Here is a 17391-nt window from a genome sequence, read left to right as displayed (position 1 = left end):
AGAACTGGTAGACAACGAGTACGCTTCACGTAGGAGAAACGGTCAAGTTCGTAAGTGGGAAGTGTGTACTGAGTCAAAACACTGTACAAATGGCTCAGCTCCATTTATCGCCAGGCCATGATACGTATGCGCGCCTCACGCTCCAAGGGCCATCAATAACGCCAGATATATCTCTAATAAGATTCCGCCATGCCTGTCATCACTGCTTCTGCAGCTTCTCCGTCAACTCCGGCACCTTGTCAAACAAATCGCCCACGAGTCCCACGTCTGCTACCTGGAAGATTGGGGCATCTGCGAAGTTTGAGTGTTAGCAGGTGTTTCGTCCCATTGTACGAGTTCTCCCTAGAAATGCTTACCTGCGTCTTTGTTGATTGCGGCAATGACCTTTGAATCCTTCATGCCAGCCAAATGCTGGATGGCACCGCTGATGCCCGCGCAGAGGTACAGCTGTGGCGCGACGTTCTTGCCCGTCTGGCCCACCTGCAACGAGTTGTCCGCGAAACCGGAGTCGACTGCTGCACGCGATGCACCTATTGCGGCTCCTATGGCGTCGGCGAGAGGTGGCATGAGACGGTCGAATTCCTCCTTAGACTTCAAGCCACGTCCACCGGAGACCACTTTCTCTGCAGAGGCGAGATCTGGCCGGTCCGACTTGGCGAGGCTCTCGGATACCCATTCTGTCGGGCATTCGGCTTTGGGGTCCACGCCCTCTTCTGTACTCGCGCTGCCGCCTTCTGCGTTGCCTGAGGGGAACGCGGTGCCGCGCACGGTGAGGAGCTTAGGGTTGTCGGCGGATTGGACGGTGAGGAGCGCGTTGCCGGCGTAGATGGGACGGACGAAAGTATCCTCGCCCTGTATCTCGGTGATGTCGCTGATCTGCTGGACGTCGAGCATAGCCGCCACGCGGGGCAGCAAGTTCTTGCCAAACGCCGAGTGGCCCGCGAGCACGTGCGTGTAGCCGCCCTTCTTGATATTCTCCACCAACAGGGGCGCCCAGTTCTCCGCGAGTCCGCGATCGTAGGCATCGTTGTCGACGAAGATGACCTTTTCCAGCCCTTCGATTTTGGAGGCTTGGTCTGCCACGGCTTTGATGTTGCCGCCGGCTACGAAGCCGTGGATGCTGCCGCCGAGTTTCTGCGCGGCGGAAATGGAGGCGAGCGAGGACATGTTGAGTTTGCCGTCTCGTTGCTCCAACACGGCGAGGGAGGAGGCGAGGCGTTGTAAGAAGGTGGTGCGGGTTAGGCGGGCGGTGGCTGTTGGACGGTTTTGGCGGAGACAGGTGTTTGCTTGCCGGAGCAAGGTGTTGCGTAAGGGCGGTGCCATGGTGGGTGTGGGTGTGTCTGGCACGGCTACCAGATGGGTGTTTGTGGAGGGAATAGAGGTGAGGTGACGAGCACGACTTGGATGTTCCTCGTCCTCTCTTGCTTTTCCGAGCTCGGAGTGGCTTAAGCCGAGGTCACCAATCGATGGATTCGTGCCTCAGGCATGAAGTCTTCCCCAAGAAATGTCCAGACGTCTTGCAGATCATCATTCCACAAACATCACTTTTGTCACTTTATGCGGACCAGCATCCCGGAGCTGTAGAATTCGAGGATGAAGTCGTCAACAGAGAGCTAAGAGCCAGCATATCGCCCTTCGTGGCGGACACACCAATATCTCCCAGTCAACATGTTCCAACCGCTCCTCTGCGTCGTGGACTTCCACCATGCCCGAGGCCCCGAGATAGAACATTGGTTCGGCGCGGGCGACAGCGACCCCACAGCCGAGAATGACTGGCACCTCATCCCCTACATGGCCCTGCCAGACGGCGCACACCAGTCTGAAGAGGAGTTCAGCTACTTCAGCCTCGTGCATAAGGGAAGAGAAGGAGCAGACGTCGAGCCCACATCCGTCTTCGGCATTAGCTGTGTGCACCACATCGATAGCGCGGAGCTTGTCCATCGCCCGCCAGAGGTGACGAGGAGTGCGGTGCAAAAGGCCGTGGTGGCTATTACCGATAAGCCGCAGTCGTTTAGTGTGTTGCGGGAGAGGCTAAGTGCTGTCACGCGGGCTTGGTTTGCACAGAAGGACTTTCGGGATTGTGAGATTCTTGCGGTAGGTCAGTGGACCACTGTTGTCTCGGCACCGTTCGCTTGGCTGGTGGTCCTCGATGCTGACGGATTCTGCAGCGGTTCCAGGAGAGCTTGCTTCAGGATGGCGCGATTGCGGACGATGAGAGGGATCAGTATTTCGGTTTAAGCTTGCGCGAGGTCGTGCATACATTCAAATGGCAGACTCTGGTTCTGTTGAAAGCTTTGCTTCTGCAACCCAAGGTACCTCGAGATGGCTCCCTGACGCTACGGTGCAATGCTAACGAACCCAGATGCTGTTCTTTGGCTCACACTGCGAACGAATATGCCAGGTCCAATTCGCCTTGCTATCTCTCATCCCAGGGCTCGTGCGTAGCTTAAGGGACTGTGCTGATCCACAGATGGACCGCTATGCCGAGACACTGAAGCGGCCGGACTCGGTGCGGACCAGCGACCGAGCATCATTGCTAGCCTACATGGGCATTCCTCTTCAGGTATTTGGCAAAGGAAGTCTCTTTGGTCCTTATACACCGTTACAGCAATTGGAGATTCTCGCCGATCTGGGAACGAAATCATACGTGGTCGGCAGCACGAACAGTCTACTGCTACAGCAGAAGGACAGATACTGCGATGTTCTGGTCAATCTCGACGAAGATGTCGTGAACATTTTATCACCGACTTTTCGAACAGCATTACATCTCTCCACCGCCGATCGAAGATGGATCGACTTCCTCACGCAGGCGGTAAACGACACCTGGGACGACTCCGATCCCTCTCGATCCAAAACACACGGCTACGCCGGAAGCGAAGAGTTTATCCGCCTGCAGTTCGAAGAATACCTACTCGCCATGCTATCCGCAAGCAAATACCACGCATACCTCGAAGCAAACAAAGAAGCCGACCCGAAGGCCCGTCTCGCCGATGTCGAAGGCGACCCCTCCCACGAATTCTCCCCCGCCTATCTCGATGCCTGGCGCGAGACAGAGAACTACCGCCTCTGGAACCGCACAACAGACAGCCATCTCTTCGACGTCGTTGAACCCCGACACCCGTGCGCCGGCGGCTTGACCATCGACGACGTGCAGCGTCGCCTAGCCACGCAAGTCGCCGAGCTGCATCTGGACGAACGCTTTAACCAGACGAAGGAGGTCGTGCACAAGCGTCTCGCGGACGGGAAAGTGCACGTCACTACGGCGTTCAACAAAGTCTGGGCTGATATTGAAGTGATGCGTGAAGCGCAGCGGCGACGAGCGGATGATGCTCGAGCTTCTTCTTCTTCTGCTGCTGCTCCGACGGAGAACGGCGCACGCGACAAAACGCAGCATCATAGCGGTGCTCCTATTCTTTCCAAAGTGGATTTAAATCAGGCGCAGGCTAGTGTTGCTGCGGCGGGCCAGAAGGCTGGCGCCTATCTGAGTTCTTGGGGGAACTGGGCGAACGAGAAGAGGAAGACGGCTTGGAAATCGACTTCTGCTAGTGAAGAGGCGGCGAGAGGCGGGCATCCGGCCGTCGGGGCGTTTGGGAAGGAAGACTTTGCGCCGCGCATTATTCGGTTGACTGATAAGGCGAAGAACGCCAAAGCCGCGGAGGAAGAGAAGGCTCGGTCTTCCGGAGCAGAGTAAAGTAATAGAAGCTCGAGCGTTTTCTAGACAAGTTTTCTAGAGGTGTATGCATTCACGACGAACCATTCACAGCCTTGCCTGCCTTCCATTCCCCTCTTCTCACCCTCTCACACACCTCCTTCAGCATCTCTCCCGCCCACTCAAAATCCCTCTCAGTCAAGTAAACCTGTGCACTCAACCGCATCCACCACGCGCCCCCAAAGAAGATAATGGCAATGAAAGTATCATACTTCTCCGCCAGCGTCCTCGCAATCCACTGCGCAACCAACACCCACTCGCCCGTCTCTCCGCTCGTCAACACCTCCGCCCCAACCAAAGGCAACCGCACATTCGCAAACGCACACTGTCCCAACGTCCCGGCTTCGTTCTCCAGAACTTCCGTCCCCAACGCCGTGGCCACAATTTCGCCCGCTCGCTTCGCGAGGTGGTGCATGTACCCCATCACTGCTTCCTCGCCCTTCGTGCCTCCCCACGTGAGATGTTGCCTCCACTCCAGCGCAGCTGGTACGCAGAAATAAGCCGAGTTGTCCGTCGTTCCTACAAATTCGAACCCGACTACGAAGTCGCTTTTCCCCTTTGCAGGCGGCAGCGGGTTCGTGATCGGCTCCTCGCCTTCTCTGAGTTTTGGCACGAAACCATGCGACGTCGGAAGCGTGGAGCGCATGACGTCCTGATTCCGCAGGGGGACGTACAACACCGCGCATCCCCGCGGGACGTAGAGCCACTTATGGCAATTAGAGACGAAGAAGTCTGGATCCAGTGCCGTCAGGTCAAGAGGGATGTGGCCTACTCCGTGCGCGCCGTCGATGAGTGAGAGGACCTTCCCGGCTTTGCAGATGGATGTCAGGCGTTCGAAGGGCATGCGGACGCCCGGGAGGGAGACGATGGTGTCGAAGAGAGCGAGGCGGGGGTTCTTGCCTTCTCTGCGGAGAGAAGCGATGGTGCTTTCTAATGCGTTGCAGAGAAAGTCGTCCGACACGGGGTACTTGTACTTGATCTTCGCTGCCTCCGCTGGCGTCGTCTCGGTGATGTAGCGAATCGTCTTTTCGCACGAGCCGTAAACCGTGTCGAAGTAGATTATAATGTCGCCTGGTTGATAGACCAGGTTCCGGAGAATGGTGTTGATGCCTGTCGTGGCGTTCGGCACGAAGACGCACGTTTCAACTGGTGCGTGGACATAACTTGCGATTGCTTCTCGCGCTTCGTCGAGTAAGGTTGGCTCTTCGTACCGAATGAAGGCGTCGGGGCGAGCTTCTGCGCGGATCTGGAAGTGCGAGACGATGGGCCGCAGAGTTTGGGGATATGTGCCGAAAGAGCCTGTGCGGGGGTGTTATTATTATCTGGGCATTGCATTGTGAGACGGATGGTCACGCACCATGGTTCAAGTTCCGGTATCCTTTGTCGAAGCCGAAATGTTGGGCAGCGTCCTCGCCGCACTCTATCGGACCTTGGTTTCGAATGGCGAGGAGTGGGTCAGTTGACGCCATTTTCCCTTTCTACAAGGCACTCTCCTTGAGACTAAAGCAAGGGAAGTCAAGGACAATTCGTGTGCTTCATGGTCAACGGGAAGATTGATGGTGAGTCAAGGTTAGAAAGTTCCATGGACGACGACTGGGCGCGGCAAGTCTCAATCCGGAAAGTGCGAATTGGCCAATCAGTGAGAGCAACGACCGACCACACCCTTGAATGGCAGCGAAGAGAACAGGATACCATATCATTCACTCATAGCTCCACGAGCATCTAGCCGAATCATGACATGCAGCTCATCAAACCAAACGTTCAACACCACTCGAAAACCGGCGTCCGGCTCTTGACCAACTCCAACCGCTCCACAATCACCTTGCGCGTCGCATTCCGCCCATCGTTCGCAGCAGAGTAGCCCAGATCCCCCTCATCACCCTCGCCATCCTCCTCTCCCCAGCGAGAAGGTTTGAGCCCCAGACCGCGCGTGACCGCGAAGCTAAACCGCCTGCGACGTTCGGTAGGCGAGGACCCACCACCGCCGCCAGGGAAGCGCAAGGAGCGCGGCGCTTCGTAGCTCATTCTGCCTGCTGCTCGGTTGCGCCAGGCGGAGGGGCGGGGTGCGGAGGCGGAGACTTCTTTTAGGAGGGTTGGGGAGGAGGGGCTGGAGGTGTTGGGGTTGGCGGTGTGGATGTCTTGGCTGCTGTTTTGGCGGGATTGGTTGAATGGATTCTCGCTTTCTTCTCGTGTTGATGACGGACTGGAGAAGCCGAGGAGTGCATCTGGCCGCTTCGTCGTTGTGTGCCCGTTCAGCGCTGTTGCGATATCCATTTCTTCGTCTTCTTCTTCGCGAAGATTTGTTGGCCGCTGCGAGGTCTGGTGTTGCGCCTCGACCGCCTGTCGCCGCATCTCTTCACTCGGCCGTTCGAGTGGCGTGGCGACGGGAATATCCACCAGATCGTCCCAAACACAAGCTCTCGCTCGCCGCGTCAGTTCCAATGGGCCGTGATCCGGCGTCTTCAGCGTCTCGACTACGTTCCACGCCTGGCCTTTCATGACGGCGATCTGCCGAGCAAACATACGCTCCTGGAAGTCGGCGTCGATTTCGAAGGTCTTTCGCAGGCGGATTTGCGTCTCCGACCACCAGTCTTTGGAGGTGAGGAGCGGGAGGAAGTGTTTTCTTGCATTCTCGGAGAAAGGGCGGCCAATGAGCGAGACGGGGAGGAAGAGCCAGCCAAAGGGAAAGCTGCGCCAGGCGTCGGGATGCTTCCATGGCCAGGAGAGACTGTTGTCTATGGCACCGATGCGTGCTGATTGGGTTGATGTTTGAGTGGGTGGGCGCGCAGTCATGTTCTCCTTTCTGCTGCTGTATTCTTCCTCACCGGACAGCGTCTGTTTCGCTGCTTTCACGTCTCTGAGAATACTCGCCTCGCCAGTCTCCTGATCGATTCGAATCATCCAATTGTCCAAGCCTCGATCCGTGTTGCGCATGATGTAGTCCAGAATGACCAGCTTCTCCAGTTGCTCACGGAAGTTCTGCTGTAACTGCGGCGACCAAAATTGTGTTGGTGTATTCCTGCCTGGCGTCTCGTCCAGCTCGGCCTCTTCATCCGTCTCCACTTCCTCGGTGGCATGCCGGCTGCTCGGCCTACACGTCTCATCCCATCGTTTCCGGCGTGTTCTTCGTTGATGACTGGTAGGTACGGTGGAGGCAGCGCTCGCATCCGGCCAGGGATGCTCTCGAAGGAATTCGGTGGCGCCTTTGTAGCCCTTCAGGAAAACCTGAAAGGAGCCCAGCTTTTCCGGCAAAGGTTTCTTCCGCCGGTAGTACGCCTTTCGGTGAAAGTAGTCGTAGTGGAAGCTCTTGCTGCTGAGGCTGACCACTGCAGTGTAAGGTACCAGACCAGTTCGCAACTGCGTGTCGAGGACGTATGCTGCTGCTTCCGACACATACGACAAATTCGGAATCAGACATGCTCGGCCAAAGGCAAACGGCAGAATGGTCCTGTGAAGCCATTTGATGAGCTTGGGGTTGTTGTTGGCATACGGCTCCTCGTCCTTGGGCTTGAACACTCCCACTGTGGTCCCGCCGCTGTTCTTCGCAAAGTATGACCCACTGCTTCCTTGAGAGATCAAGAGGGGGTGCAGGCCTAGCTCTATCGCAGTTCGCACGCTTTCAACAAGATCGTCAAACTCCAATTTCGACATTGTCCCCGCATCCTCATCATCGCTCTCGAGACTCTGTTTGGTGGCTGGTCGAATGCCGTCGGGGGCTTGAAAGACGGAATGGTGGATCTCTAGCGTTTCTTCCTCGGCGCTCTTCCCCTTGATGCGCCGCCTGGTGAAGCGCTCCTTGATCTCCTCCGCCCAGCGTTCCAATCGCGCGTTGATGGCCTTGATGTCCACCGTGCTGTTGGCTCTTCTGCGGCGAGGATGTCGAGGTGAATCAAGCGGAGGCAATCGCATGTGGTCTCTCCGTTTTGGCTGGATCGGTTCATACTCGGGTTGACGGGTGGAGAGGGACGGCGGATCTTTGAAGGGATCATCGTTGTCTGAGTACGGATGCTCCTCCTCTTCTTCCTCCTCTTCTGCTTGCGCCAGGATGGCATAGCCGGACTGCGGGCGGCGTGGACGTTGAGAAGGCATGATGCTGTATCCTCACCATTCTCGACGATGGGGAGGTATATTTGGACGCTTTTTGTTTCCGCTGGGATGTCTGGAGCGCACGTGGAGCATGTGAGGTGAGGCTCAGCGGGAGGCGTGCGGGTTGCCCGTGCGGCCCGTTTTCCAGACTCCACCACGCGCAAAGGGGCAAACGGCGCCGGGCCTGGCCCTACATATTTCATTACCTGTGGCTCCTCTCCCATTTGCCGAGATTTCTTAAATCAAACTTCCCCGACAGGCGTTCAGGTCATTTTACCGCTGACAGGGATGGGAGAGGGCCCTGGTCGACGAGCCGGCTATAGCACGTCCTGGCAGTACCTTTCAGAGCCTGGCAAGGATGCTCGTCAGACGCTCGAATGGTTACAGCAGAACACACCCGATTCGGAGCGGACTGCAATTGATTAGAACCAAAGGACGCCAATCACCCGCACATCACGTCCTCCCGCCCGTTGCAAGCCTTGTCGACGCGCACCGTTTAGTGCTGCACGTCATTTGATTAAACGGTCCAAGCGCTGTTGCGCGTTCCGCGCACCGCCCCTTATCGGCGCCATAGACATTCTCTTTTGTGAAGTTCGAGAGAGATGTAGACTTCTGCTGGTTCAGCTCAATACCAACACTCGCTCTTACTTGGTATCTTGACGTGCTAGCACGTCGTCCGTTCGTTACTCCCCAGCCTTTTACTGCCATGCCGGCAATGGCATAGTCCTTCCTTCTGCTCTTCCACACGCTATCCGCTCCGCCTGAGAGTCTCCGACATCCTACACTCCATCCGCCCTCCGTCATGCTCCAATACGCCAGTCCATCACTCCCTCTGCTCAAGCCTCCGCCCTCCTTCTTCTCCGACATGCCCAGCAGACCACCGAGCACCACTCCCTCCCACGACGCACACGCTTACGCAACGAGCATTTCGGGACCGCCTTCGACACAAAACTCCACCCCAGTGCTGCAGCGCTCATTCAGTATAGAGTCCCTGCCGAGCTCGATCCATTCCACATCACAACAGCTGCCAGCATTGTCTACACTTGCATCCTTGGCTGCCAATGCATCTGCTGCAGCCGTCAACGGAATCAGGTATGTATCGAGCAAAACCACACATTCGTACAAGAGTTGGAAAGAGCTTCGAGCGTTCCTGCACTTTGGGCGTGCCCGGAGCTTGCCAAGCCAAACCTTATCGCGAATCTTCTCTTTCGCTCGCGCAGGAATGTCTGCCTAACATCCATTCTCCACGCAGCTCCAGATCGTCCACTCCCATCAGCGGCATGAACACTACTCAATACGCCCCACCGGCCACGGCTGGGGGGCAGCAAAATGGACCGGTACGTGATGTGTGATCTGTTGAAAGAGAAGGGCTAGATCTCGCGATTTCGAGATTGCGGCGACTTTCGTATCGATAACGATGAATATCGATAAGCAACAGCCTCGTCCTCTCCAACCATGCCGGGGTCGCAATGATCACAGCCTGACTGATACTCGTCTAGCCCGTGTGCCAAAACTGCGCGACATCGACCACCCCTCTCTGGCGTCGCGACGAATCCGGCTCGGTCCTCTGCAACGCCTGCGGCCTCTTCCTCAAACTCCACGGCCGTCCACGACCCATCCACCTCAAAACCGATGTCATCAAATCCCGCAATCGCGTCAAGACCTCGCAGCATAGGAAGCAGGAGAGTGCAGATGGACAACCGGCCAGACCGCTCCCTCCGAACGGGTATGCCGCAGCACATCCGGATGTTGCTAGCGCGGGTGGGATGAACGCACTTCACATGCACGGCGTAAATGGCAATGACAACAACGGAGTGGCACAACATAACCCCAACATCGCCCCTCAACACATCTTCGACACCGTCTCTTTGACTGGTGGCGACTTCGCTTTACGCCAACCCAGTCCCTCGGCGGCATCCATGAACGGTGCATCGGGACAGCTAGACACCCCACAATCTTACGACTCTGTACAAGCGCAGAACGCACATCTGCGAACGCGGGTCAGCGAGCTCGAAGTCATCAACGATCTCTTCCGTGGCCGGATAGCGGAGCTCGAACAAGCCGAGCACGAGATGCGACGGCTGGAGGAACACAAGGCAGAGGAGACACGGCGGCAACTCAACGCGGCGAATGGCAAAGTAGACGAATTGCAAGCGAGGATCGCAGAGCTGGAGGCGCTGCAGGCTAGTCCGGCGAGGAAGAGGACGCGGCGGAATGGAGATGTGCCTGATGACGATGATGCCTTGTGAGCGAGGCTGGGCCTTTGCACTCCACACCGCTTTGATTCCACATGCTTTTCCTCCGCTGCGATACCCAGAAATACAAGATATGCTAATGGCAACACACTTCGAGTAGGGCAATTGCTGCGCCTATGCGCAGCTCCCTCCGATGCAGATCCCTTCTCAGCTCCTCCTTTTAACCTTTGGATCAGCTGACTGCCTTCACCACATCTGCAATGCAGACCAGATAGGGTTTCCGCATTGCTAAGCAGACGCATTGTTCGTAAGTTGGTTGCTCCACCATGTCACGTTGAGTAATGCCCGTCAATTATGATCATCATGTTAAGACCGGCTTCATCCTCAACGGTCACGGTGCTACACCTTTTGCTAATACTACCAACAACGACGTGGCTCCATCCCGAGATTGAGACCGAAATTGATCTACTCTGGACCAAGATCTTTCCATCCGCTCAGCGTCCTGCTCCTCTTCCACCTACCGCCGCAACACTCACTTCCCCACTATCAACGACTGACCATGGCCCCCAAAATCCGCGTCGCCATCTCCGGCGGCGGCGTCGCCGGTGCGTCCCTCTTATACGGCCTCCTCCAGCACCCCAACATCGACGCCCACATCTTCGAGTCTGCCGCGCAGTTCCGCGAAGCGGGCGTAGCCTTCGGCATCAACCGCAGCGCCGCCAAAGCCCTGGAGCTCATGTCGGGACTCCCGTGCCTGGAGCGCGCGGGCGGCGTGCCCATGGTTGGCGTGCGCTTTCATCTCGCCGAGGGCGTGGGGGCGGGCGAGGTTGTGCGGGAGTGGGATACCAAGAGGGATGGGAAGGCGTGGGATGGGAAGGCGTTGCTGACGATTGTGCAGCGGGCGAATTTGCTGCATGAGTTTTTGGCGGGGGTGCCGGCGGAGCGCATGCATGCTTCTAAGAAGCTAGTGAGGGCGGAGAGGCGGGGCGAAGGGGGCATTGTCCTTCACTTTGCGGACGGGACGACGCATGAGTGCGAGTATGCAGATTTGGTCTCCCTTTGTGCTGGTGACCGGTAAGAGCTGACCAGATGACCAGTATTCTCATCGGAGCCGATGGCATCCACTCCACCGTCCGAAAAATCGTTGTCGGCGACGACGATCCCGCCGCACACCCCCGCAACACAGGCTGGTGGGCCATCATGACTCTGCAGCCATACGAAAAGGCGCGATCGAGCATCGGCAACGGGCCCGTGGATATCGACGACGCTCGCGAGATGAGTTGGATTGGCGACGGCGTCTTTCTCTTGCACAACATTCTCAGCAACGGCACGATCGTGCAGTTCAGCGTGTGCAGCAAGGACGAGAATGCGGACGGGAAACCGGCGTGGGGGAAGAAGGTCAGCGCTGAAGAAATTCGGCGGACTTTCGTGAGCGCGAAGCGGCCGGCGCATATGAATACTGCGGTCGAGGAGGTAGCCCTCTCATGACGTGACACTCGAGCAGAGGCGCAAAGCTGACCCCTTTCTAGCTACTCTGCGACCAACCCGAGCAGCCTATCATCTACCTCTACGACCACCTGCACGCCTCCACCTACGCGTCTGGCGGGATCGCAGTCATGGGCGACGCGGCGCATGCAACGACACCCTGGCAAGGCTCAGGCGGCGGCATCTGCATCGAAGACAGCATGATTCTGTCGTCTCTGCTCGGCCAGGCGAAGTCGCCCGCCGAAGCGCGGGTGGCGCTCAAAGTGTACGACCAAGTGCGGCGGCCGCGCACGCAGCGGCTGGTGGACTCGAGTTACACGACGGGACAGATCCTCATGGGGCAGTATGAGGAGAGCGGACTGGACGCGGAAAAGCTGAGGAAGGCGTTGGCGCCGAGGTGGGATTTTATTTTCGATTTTGACAATGCGAGGCACCGCGAGGAGGCGCTGGAGTTGATGAGGAAGGAGGTCGCTGCGTCTGGCTGAGGGGGTTCTGGAGCATTCCACTCGAACCGTTCAACACGGAGTACAGAGTGCCCTTCTGCGATATACCAGCGTATCTACACGTCGCTGGATCACGTCTCAAACTGTCGAGAATGGCAGGGCCTAATGTCCCAAGCCAGCGAGGCAGATGCATTTAAATGAAGGGTGCCCTCAGTGCCGCATCTCTGCAAAAAGAATTGCCCAGCAGGGCGGTGTGCGTCCCTCCACACAGGGTGGCCAGCACACGAGTGGAAGAGCGACGTTGAGAGGTCCCTCTCCCCAATACAGGCCCACCGAGACCCCGGCTTCCTCCACGCGAAGCCACGGGAAAGCCGGGGAGCACTTCAGGCAAATGAAAATTCTCGCAGCGAACATGCGGGCGCGGGCGAGAATTCCAATGGCGTCACCGCGGAGATGGCCCTGCGGCTGTTTCACCGCCCTGTGGCGAGATTGCGATAGACTTTGGGACTCCGGTTGTTGAGCCTTGCCTGACTAAGCCGCTGAAGGCCGATGCGATGAGCGGATGGAGAGGCTTGGGGGATACTGGTGATGGCGGATGGATGGAGACTGTTGTAATTCCAGGTGTGATTGAAACGAGCACTGTAGTGATGGTTGAAATGTCACTTCTCGCCCACGTATTCACTCTTGATCATATCTGCCTTCAATGCCTGGAATGCTCCCTTCGGCCAATCAGAAGCCGAGAATTTACCCTTCGGCTGCCTTCGCCGAGGCAGGGCTGGCGTTGGGCGTTTGGAGCGCGCTAAGTCCCTCCGAAAAAAATTCGACGGCGACATAAAATAAAAATCCCTTGACTTTCACCCTCCCTTCATCCCTCTCCCATCCCACACACTTCTCTCCCCCCCTCACATCTCCCCTCTACCCTTTCTTCACATTCACGTACCCGAACAGGCCGTGAATTGTGTGCTCTGGTCACCGCCGTTCTCCCACACCGCGCGCCTCAGCGCCCTCTCACCCACCACCCTTTCTCACCACACGCCACGCCATGGCACCTTCAGTAGACATGGAGTCCCAACCTACCGACGGCCAAATCCGGTCGGAGAACAAGAAATCCGAAAAGGTCCTGGAAGAGCTGCTCTCCAAGCTCTCCGTCTCCCAGGTCGGCGATGAGGCCAAGGGCACCTCGCAAGAAATCGCCACCTTCATCAACGGCGACATCGAGGTCAAGGATGCGCCCACCAAGGCCGTCGAGTCCCTCAAGAAGATGCTCCTCAGCAAAAAGGATGCCAACGCCCGACAAAACGCCTGCGAGGCCATCACCACCATTGCTCAGCACGCCACCGTCTCGGCCGTGGTTGAGCCGTACCTCGTCCAGCTCCTCCCTACCGTCCTCGCCACCGTCGGTGACAAGATGGTCCCGGTCAAGGTCGCCGCCCAAAACGCCGCCCTCGCCATCACCAAGGCCGCCAACGCAAACGCCGTCAAGCTCCTCATCCCGCACTTTATCGAATCCATCCGCCACGCCCAGAAATGGCCGGAAAAGATGACCGATCTCGAGTGCATCGACGCTCTTTGCAACGCTGAGACTGCACAAGCCCAGACCGCCTTCCGCGTGCCCGAGCTGATTCCCATCGTCTCTGAGGCCATGTGGGACACCAAGCCCGAGGTCAAGAAGAAGGCCTACAGCACCATGGAGAAGCTTTGCCAGCTCATTTCCAACCGCGACATTGAGAAGTTCATCCCTGCCCTCATCACCTGTATCGCCCAGCCTGAGAAGGTCTCCGAGACCGTCCACGCCCTCGGTGCCACCACCTTCGTCCAGGACGTCCATGAGCCCACCCTGGCCCTCATGACCCCTCTCCTCGAGCGTGGTCTGAAAGAGCGTGATACCACCATCAAGCGCATGTCTGCCAAGATTGTCGACAACATGTGCAAGCTCGTCGAGGATCCCCAGATTGTCGCTCAGTTCCTTCCCAAGCTGATGCCTCAGCTCAAGGAGAACTACGACAACATTGCCGATCCTGAGGCCCGTGAGAAGACCAAGCAAGCCTTGGACACCCTCGTTCGCGTTGGCGACGTCAAGGACGGCAAGATTCCCGAAGTCTCCCGCGCCGGCGACGTTGACACCGTTCTCGCCAAACTCAAGGAGATCCTTAGCACCAGCCACAAGGATGCTGTTGCAAAATTCGAGCCAGTGCTTGCATACATCTCGGCCATCGCCGGTCAGTTAATCGATGAGAAGGACAGCGAAATCACCACCTGGAACCTTGCCCTCGTCAGCTACATGACCATCATTGTTGGCGAAACCGAGGCCCAAGGCATGGTCAACGCTCTCCGCAAGCGTGCCTCTCCTCTTGCCGGTGCCGAGGACGAGGTGGAGCCCGATGAGGAGGAGGGTGAGGATCTGTGCAACTGCACGTTCCAGCTCGCCTACGGTGCGAAGATTCTCCTCAACCAGGCCCATCTCCGCCTCAAGCGTGGTCAGCGCTACGGTCTGCTCGGCCCCAACGGTTCCGGCAAGACCACTCTGATGCGTGCCATCAACAACGAGCAGGTCAACGGGTTCCCCAAGCAGAGCGAAGTCCGAACCGTCTACGTCGAGCACGATCTTGACGCTGCCGACACTGAGATGAGCGTTCTCGAGTGGACGCAGATGAAGCTCCAGGGCAGCAACATCGAAATCCCCAACGAGGAGGTCAAGAACACCCTCGTTGAGTTCGGTTTCGGTGCCGATCAGCTCGATAAGCCCATCACCTCGCTCTCTGGTGGCTGGAAGATGAAGCTGGCCCTCGCCAGGGCTGTCTTCGCCAAGCCCGACATTCTTCTGCTCGACGAGCCCACCAACCATCTCGATGTGAAGAACGTCAAGTGGCTCGAGGACTACCTCACCACCTCCCCTTGCACTTCCATCATCATCTCCCACGACAGCGGCTTCCTCGACAACGTCATCCAGCACGTCCTCCACTACGAGCGCTTCAAGCTCAAGCGCTACCGTGGCAAGCTCAGCGAGTTCGTCAAGCGCGTGCCGTCTGCTCGCTCTTACTACGAGCTTGGTGCCTCCGAGATGGAGATGAAGTTCCCCGAACCCGGCTTCCTCGAGGGTGTCAAGACCAAGGCCAAGGCTATTGTCCGTGTCAGCAACATGTCCTTCCAGTACCCCGGTACCGAGAAGCCCCAGATCCAGGACATCACCTTCCAGTGCTCGCTCGGCTCCCGTATTGCCGTCATCGGCCCCAACGGTGCTGGCAAGAGTACGCTCATCAACGTCCTCACCGGTGAGCTCATCCCCACCACCGGTGATGTCTACCAACACGAGAACATCCGTATTGCGTACATCAAGCAGCACGCTTTCGCCCACATCGACCACCACTTGCAGAAGACTCCGTCTGAGTACATCCAATGGCGCTTCCAGACTGGTGAGGATCGCGAGACCATGGACCGCGCCAATAAGATCGTCACCGAGGAGGATGAGAAGGCGGCCGAGAAGGTGTACCGCATCGAAGGCTCGCAGCGTCGTGTGGTTGGCGTCCATGCCCGCAGAAAGTTCAAGAACTCCTACGAATACGAGTGCTCGTTCCACCTCGGTGAGAACGTTGGGCTCAAGAACGAGAAGTGGATTCCCATGATGACCGCCGACAACGCCTGGATCCCCCGTACCGAGCTCATTGCCAGCCATCAAAAGATGGTTGCCGAGGTCGATCAGAAGGAGGCCCTCGCCAGCGGTGCCTTCCGCCCTCTCGTCCGCAAGGAAATTGAGGCCCACGCCGCCAACTTCGGCCTCGACGCCGAGCTGGTCTCTCACTCCCGCATGAGCGGTCTCTCCGGAGGCCAGCGTGTCAAGGTCGTGCTCGCCGCCTGCTCCTGGCAGCGACCGCATCTCATCGTCCTCGACGAGCCCACCAACTACCTCGACCGCGACTCCCTCGGTGCCCTCTCCAAGGCCCTCAAGGCTTTCGAGGGTGGTGTGATTATCATTACTCACTCCGCCGAATTCACCAAGGACCTGACGGAGGAGGTGTGGGCTGTCGTCGACGGCCGCATGACCCCGTCCGGCCACAACTGGGTGCAGGGCCAGGGTGCCGGACCGCGTCTGAAGCAGGACGACGACGAGGAGGAGCGCTTCGATGCCATGGGCAACAAGATCGACTCTTCCAAGAAGGCGAAGAAGCTGACGAGTTCGGAGCTGCGCAAGAAGAAGAAGGACCGCATGGCGCGGAGGAAGCGCGGCGAGGAGGTCTTCAGCGATGAAGAGTAATCGCGCCGTTGCCTTGCTTTGTGCTTAACTCGCAGCGTTTTTTGACTTCGTGGGCATGGATTCTTGATGCATGGCGGGATTGCGGCGTTTCTCGGGCAAGGAAAAGGAACATGTGGTTTTTGCGTTGCTTTGCTTTGCGTTGCTTGCAAGCTCGAGGATTCCCACTATGGCGATAGACTCCGGCGATAGATTTTCCAAAAGAGATAGAAATGGTGCTGGGTAAACTGGTCCGTTGGAATTCAAAATGATACGTTCGAAAACATCTTTAGTGCCTCGTCTCATCTTCTATATGTACAACCATTCATGCCATGCACCTGACGCAGACGTCTACATCAAACCCCCATATCAAACAACAACACCTCCGCCGCCTTCTCCCCCGTCCCTTTGACCTCCAACGTCCCCGGCCCCCGCAAACCCCGCACAAACGCCCCATCGCCCTCCCCAAGCTCCACGCCCCCAACCTCGATTCTCGCCCCTCCGGTAGCCGGTTGTTTGCGGCCCGACATGACGACGTGAAGGTACACATTCCTCTCGCCTTCCGCTACGAGGTCGTGCGTCACGGATTTGCCTGGGGAGAGGATGGTGGCGCTCATGCTCAGGTCGGCGTGGAGGGGGATGGGGTCCGTTTCGGCCGTGGCGGTTTGGTTGTTCAAGGACGGAGAGCGATCCACGCTCTCCATTATCCGCACAAACTTGTTCGTCTTGCTTTCGTCGGAGTATTTGCGCGTGGCGTAGTGCGGCGTCAATCGGCTTTTGTTCGGCTTCGCCCAGATTTGCAAAAAGTGCACGTCTTCGCGTTCATTGCGGCAGTACTCCGAATGACTTATCCCCGTCCCAGCGCTGGTGAATTGCACCTCGCCTCGCCGCAGTTTCTCCAGATTGCCGAGGGAGTCCTTGTGCTCGAGCTCGCCGGACACGATGTAAGACCAGATGAGGAACTCGGCGTGCGAGTGAGTGCCGAAGCCTGTGCCGCGTTGCACGCGGTCTTCGTTTATGACGCGTAGCGGGCCGAAGGATTGGAATTTGGGGTCGTGGTAGGAGGCGAAGCTGAAGGTGTGGAAGGTGTAGAGCCAGGAGTGGTCGGCGTGGCCGCGCGCGTTCCAGCGGCGGGGGGTTATGGTTGGGGCGGAGGTGGTTGTTGAGGTTGAGGTTGAGGTTGCCATTGTGCGGGTGAGGGTTGAGGGGGAGGGGGAGGTTTTTGAGAGGAGGGTGGAGAGGAAG

General features: G+C 57.7%; 8 protein-coding genes across 8 annotated transcripts; 4 read left to right on the top strand and 4 right to left on the bottom strand.

Moving 5' to 3' along the window:
- Nucleotides 1-205: 205 nt before the first annotated feature.
- BDY17DRAFT_234122 (electron transfer flavo protein subunit alpha, mitochondrial) lies at nt 206-1323 on the bottom strand (the record flags this gene model as incomplete). The annotated part of the gene is made up of 2 exons (XM_033730262.1): nt 206-291; nt 357-1323. Coding segments are annotated over 2 exons (1053 nt in total), but the record flags the coding sequence as incomplete, so codon positions are not given.
- Nucleotides 1324-1542: 219 nt separating this feature from the next.
- BDY17DRAFT_304475 (transport protein Avl9-domain-containing protein) lies at nt 1543-3762 on the top strand. The gene is made up of 3 exons (XM_033734732.1): nt 1543-2094; nt 2169-2312; nt 2363-3762. Exons 1-3 carry the CDS (start codon nt 1669-1671, stop codon nt 3689-3691), a joined length of 1899 nt encoding a protein of 632 aa, XP_033586281.1. The 5' UTR covers nt 1543-1668; the 3' UTR covers nt 3692-3762.
- Nucleotides 3744-5178, bottom strand: BDY17DRAFT_256812 (pyridoxal phosphate-dependent transferase; the record flags this gene model as incomplete). Its single annotated transcript, XM_033731629.1, has 2 exons — nt 3744-5008; nt 5067-5178. 2 exons carry the CDS (start codon nt 5176-5178, stop codon nt 3744-3746), a joined length of 1377 nt encoding a protein of 458 aa, XP_033586280.1.
- A 292-nt stretch (nt 5179-5470) lies between these two features.
- BDY17DRAFT_257013 (phosphatidylinositol 3 and 4-kinase-domain-containing protein) lies at nt 5471-7798 on the bottom strand (the record flags this gene model as incomplete). Its single annotated transcript, XM_033731651.1, has 1 exon — nt 5471-7798. One exon carries the CDS (start codon nt 7796-7798, stop codon nt 5471-5473), a length of 2328 nt encoding a protein of 775 aa, XP_033586279.1.
- A 1301-nt stretch (nt 7799-9099) lies between these two features.
- Nucleotides 9100-9969, top strand: BDY17DRAFT_236430 (uncharacterized protein; the record flags this gene model as incomplete). Its single annotated transcript, XM_033730303.1, has 2 exons — nt 9100-9132; nt 9295-9969. Coding segments are annotated over 2 exons (708 nt in total), but the record flags the coding sequence as incomplete, so codon positions are not given.
- A 328-nt stretch (nt 9970-10297) lies between these two features.
- BDY17DRAFT_44055 (uncharacterized protein) lies at nt 10298-12044 on the top strand. The gene is made up of 3 exons (XM_033738396.1): nt 10298-11028; nt 11088-11463; nt 11520-12044. The coding sequence occupies exons 1-3, from the start codon at nt 10550-10552 to the stop codon at nt 11958-11960; spliced, it is 1296 nt and encodes a 431-aa protein (XP_033586277.1). The 5' UTR covers nt 10298-10549; the 3' UTR covers nt 11961-12044.
- Nucleotides 12045-12700: 656 nt separating this feature from the next.
- Nucleotides 12701-16432, top strand: BDY17DRAFT_304468 (ABC transporter domain-containing protein). Its single transcript, XM_033734731.1, has one exon. The coding sequence runs from the start codon at nt 12961-12963 to the stop codon at nt 16168-16170; it is 3210 nt and encodes a 1069-aa protein (XP_033586276.1). The 5' UTR covers nt 12701-12960; the 3' UTR covers nt 16171-16432.
- A 70-nt stretch (nt 16433-16502) lies between these two features.
- Nucleotides 16503-17333, bottom strand: BDY17DRAFT_327645 (RmlC-like cupin domain-containing protein; the record flags this gene model as incomplete). The annotated part of the gene is made up of 1 exon (XM_033737708.1): nt 16503-17333. The coding sequence occupies one exon, from the start codon at nt 17331-17333 to the stop codon at nt 16503-16505; it is 831 nt and encodes a 276-aa protein (XP_033586275.1).
- Between the last annotated feature and the right edge of the window lie 58 nt (nt 17334-17391).

This window comes from Neohortaea acidophila (assembly GCF_010093505.1).
Source record: "Neohortaea acidophila strain CBS 113389 unplaced genomic scaffold BDY17scaffold_11, whole genome shotgun sequence".
NCBI lineage: Eukaryota > Fungi > Ascomycota > Dothideomycetes > Mycosphaerellales > Teratosphaeriaceae > Neohortaea > Neohortaea acidophila.
Note: the sequence above shows the minus strand (reverse complement) of the source record. Positions and strands in the feature narration are given on the sequence as shown.

Excerpts from the sequence above, each read along its gene's own strand:
- BDY17DRAFT_304475 (XM_033734732.1), top strand. The coding sequence starts at position 1,669 with ATGTTCCAACCGCTCCTCTGCGTCGTGGACTTCCACCATGCCCGAGGC. Across the intron at positions 2,095-2,168 it reads GGGATTGTGAGATTCTTGCG|CGGTTCCAGGAGAGCTTGCT; the intron begins GTAGGTCAGTGG and ends CGGATTCTGCAG. Across the intron at positions 2,313-2,362 it reads CTTTGCTTCTGCAACCCAAG|ATGCTGTTCTTTGGCTCACA; the intron begins GTACCTCGAGAT and ends TAACGAACCCAG.
- BDY17DRAFT_44055 (XM_033738396.1), top strand. The coding sequence starts at position 10,550 with ATGGCCCCCAAAATCCGCGTCGCCATCTCCGGCGGCGGCGTCGCCGGT. Across the intron at positions 11,029-11,087 it reads GGGACGACGCATGAGTGCGA|TATTCTCATCGGAGCCGATG; the intron begins GTATGCAGATTT and ends CCAGATGACCAG. Across the intron at positions 11,464-11,519 it reads TGAATACTGCGGTCGAGGAG|CTACTCTGCGACCAACCCGA; the intron begins GTAGCCCTCTCA and ends ACCCCTTTCTAG.
- BDY17DRAFT_304468 (XM_033734731.1), top strand. The coding sequence starts at position 12,961 with ATGGCACCTTCAGTAGACATGGAGTCCCAACCTACCGACGGCCAAATC.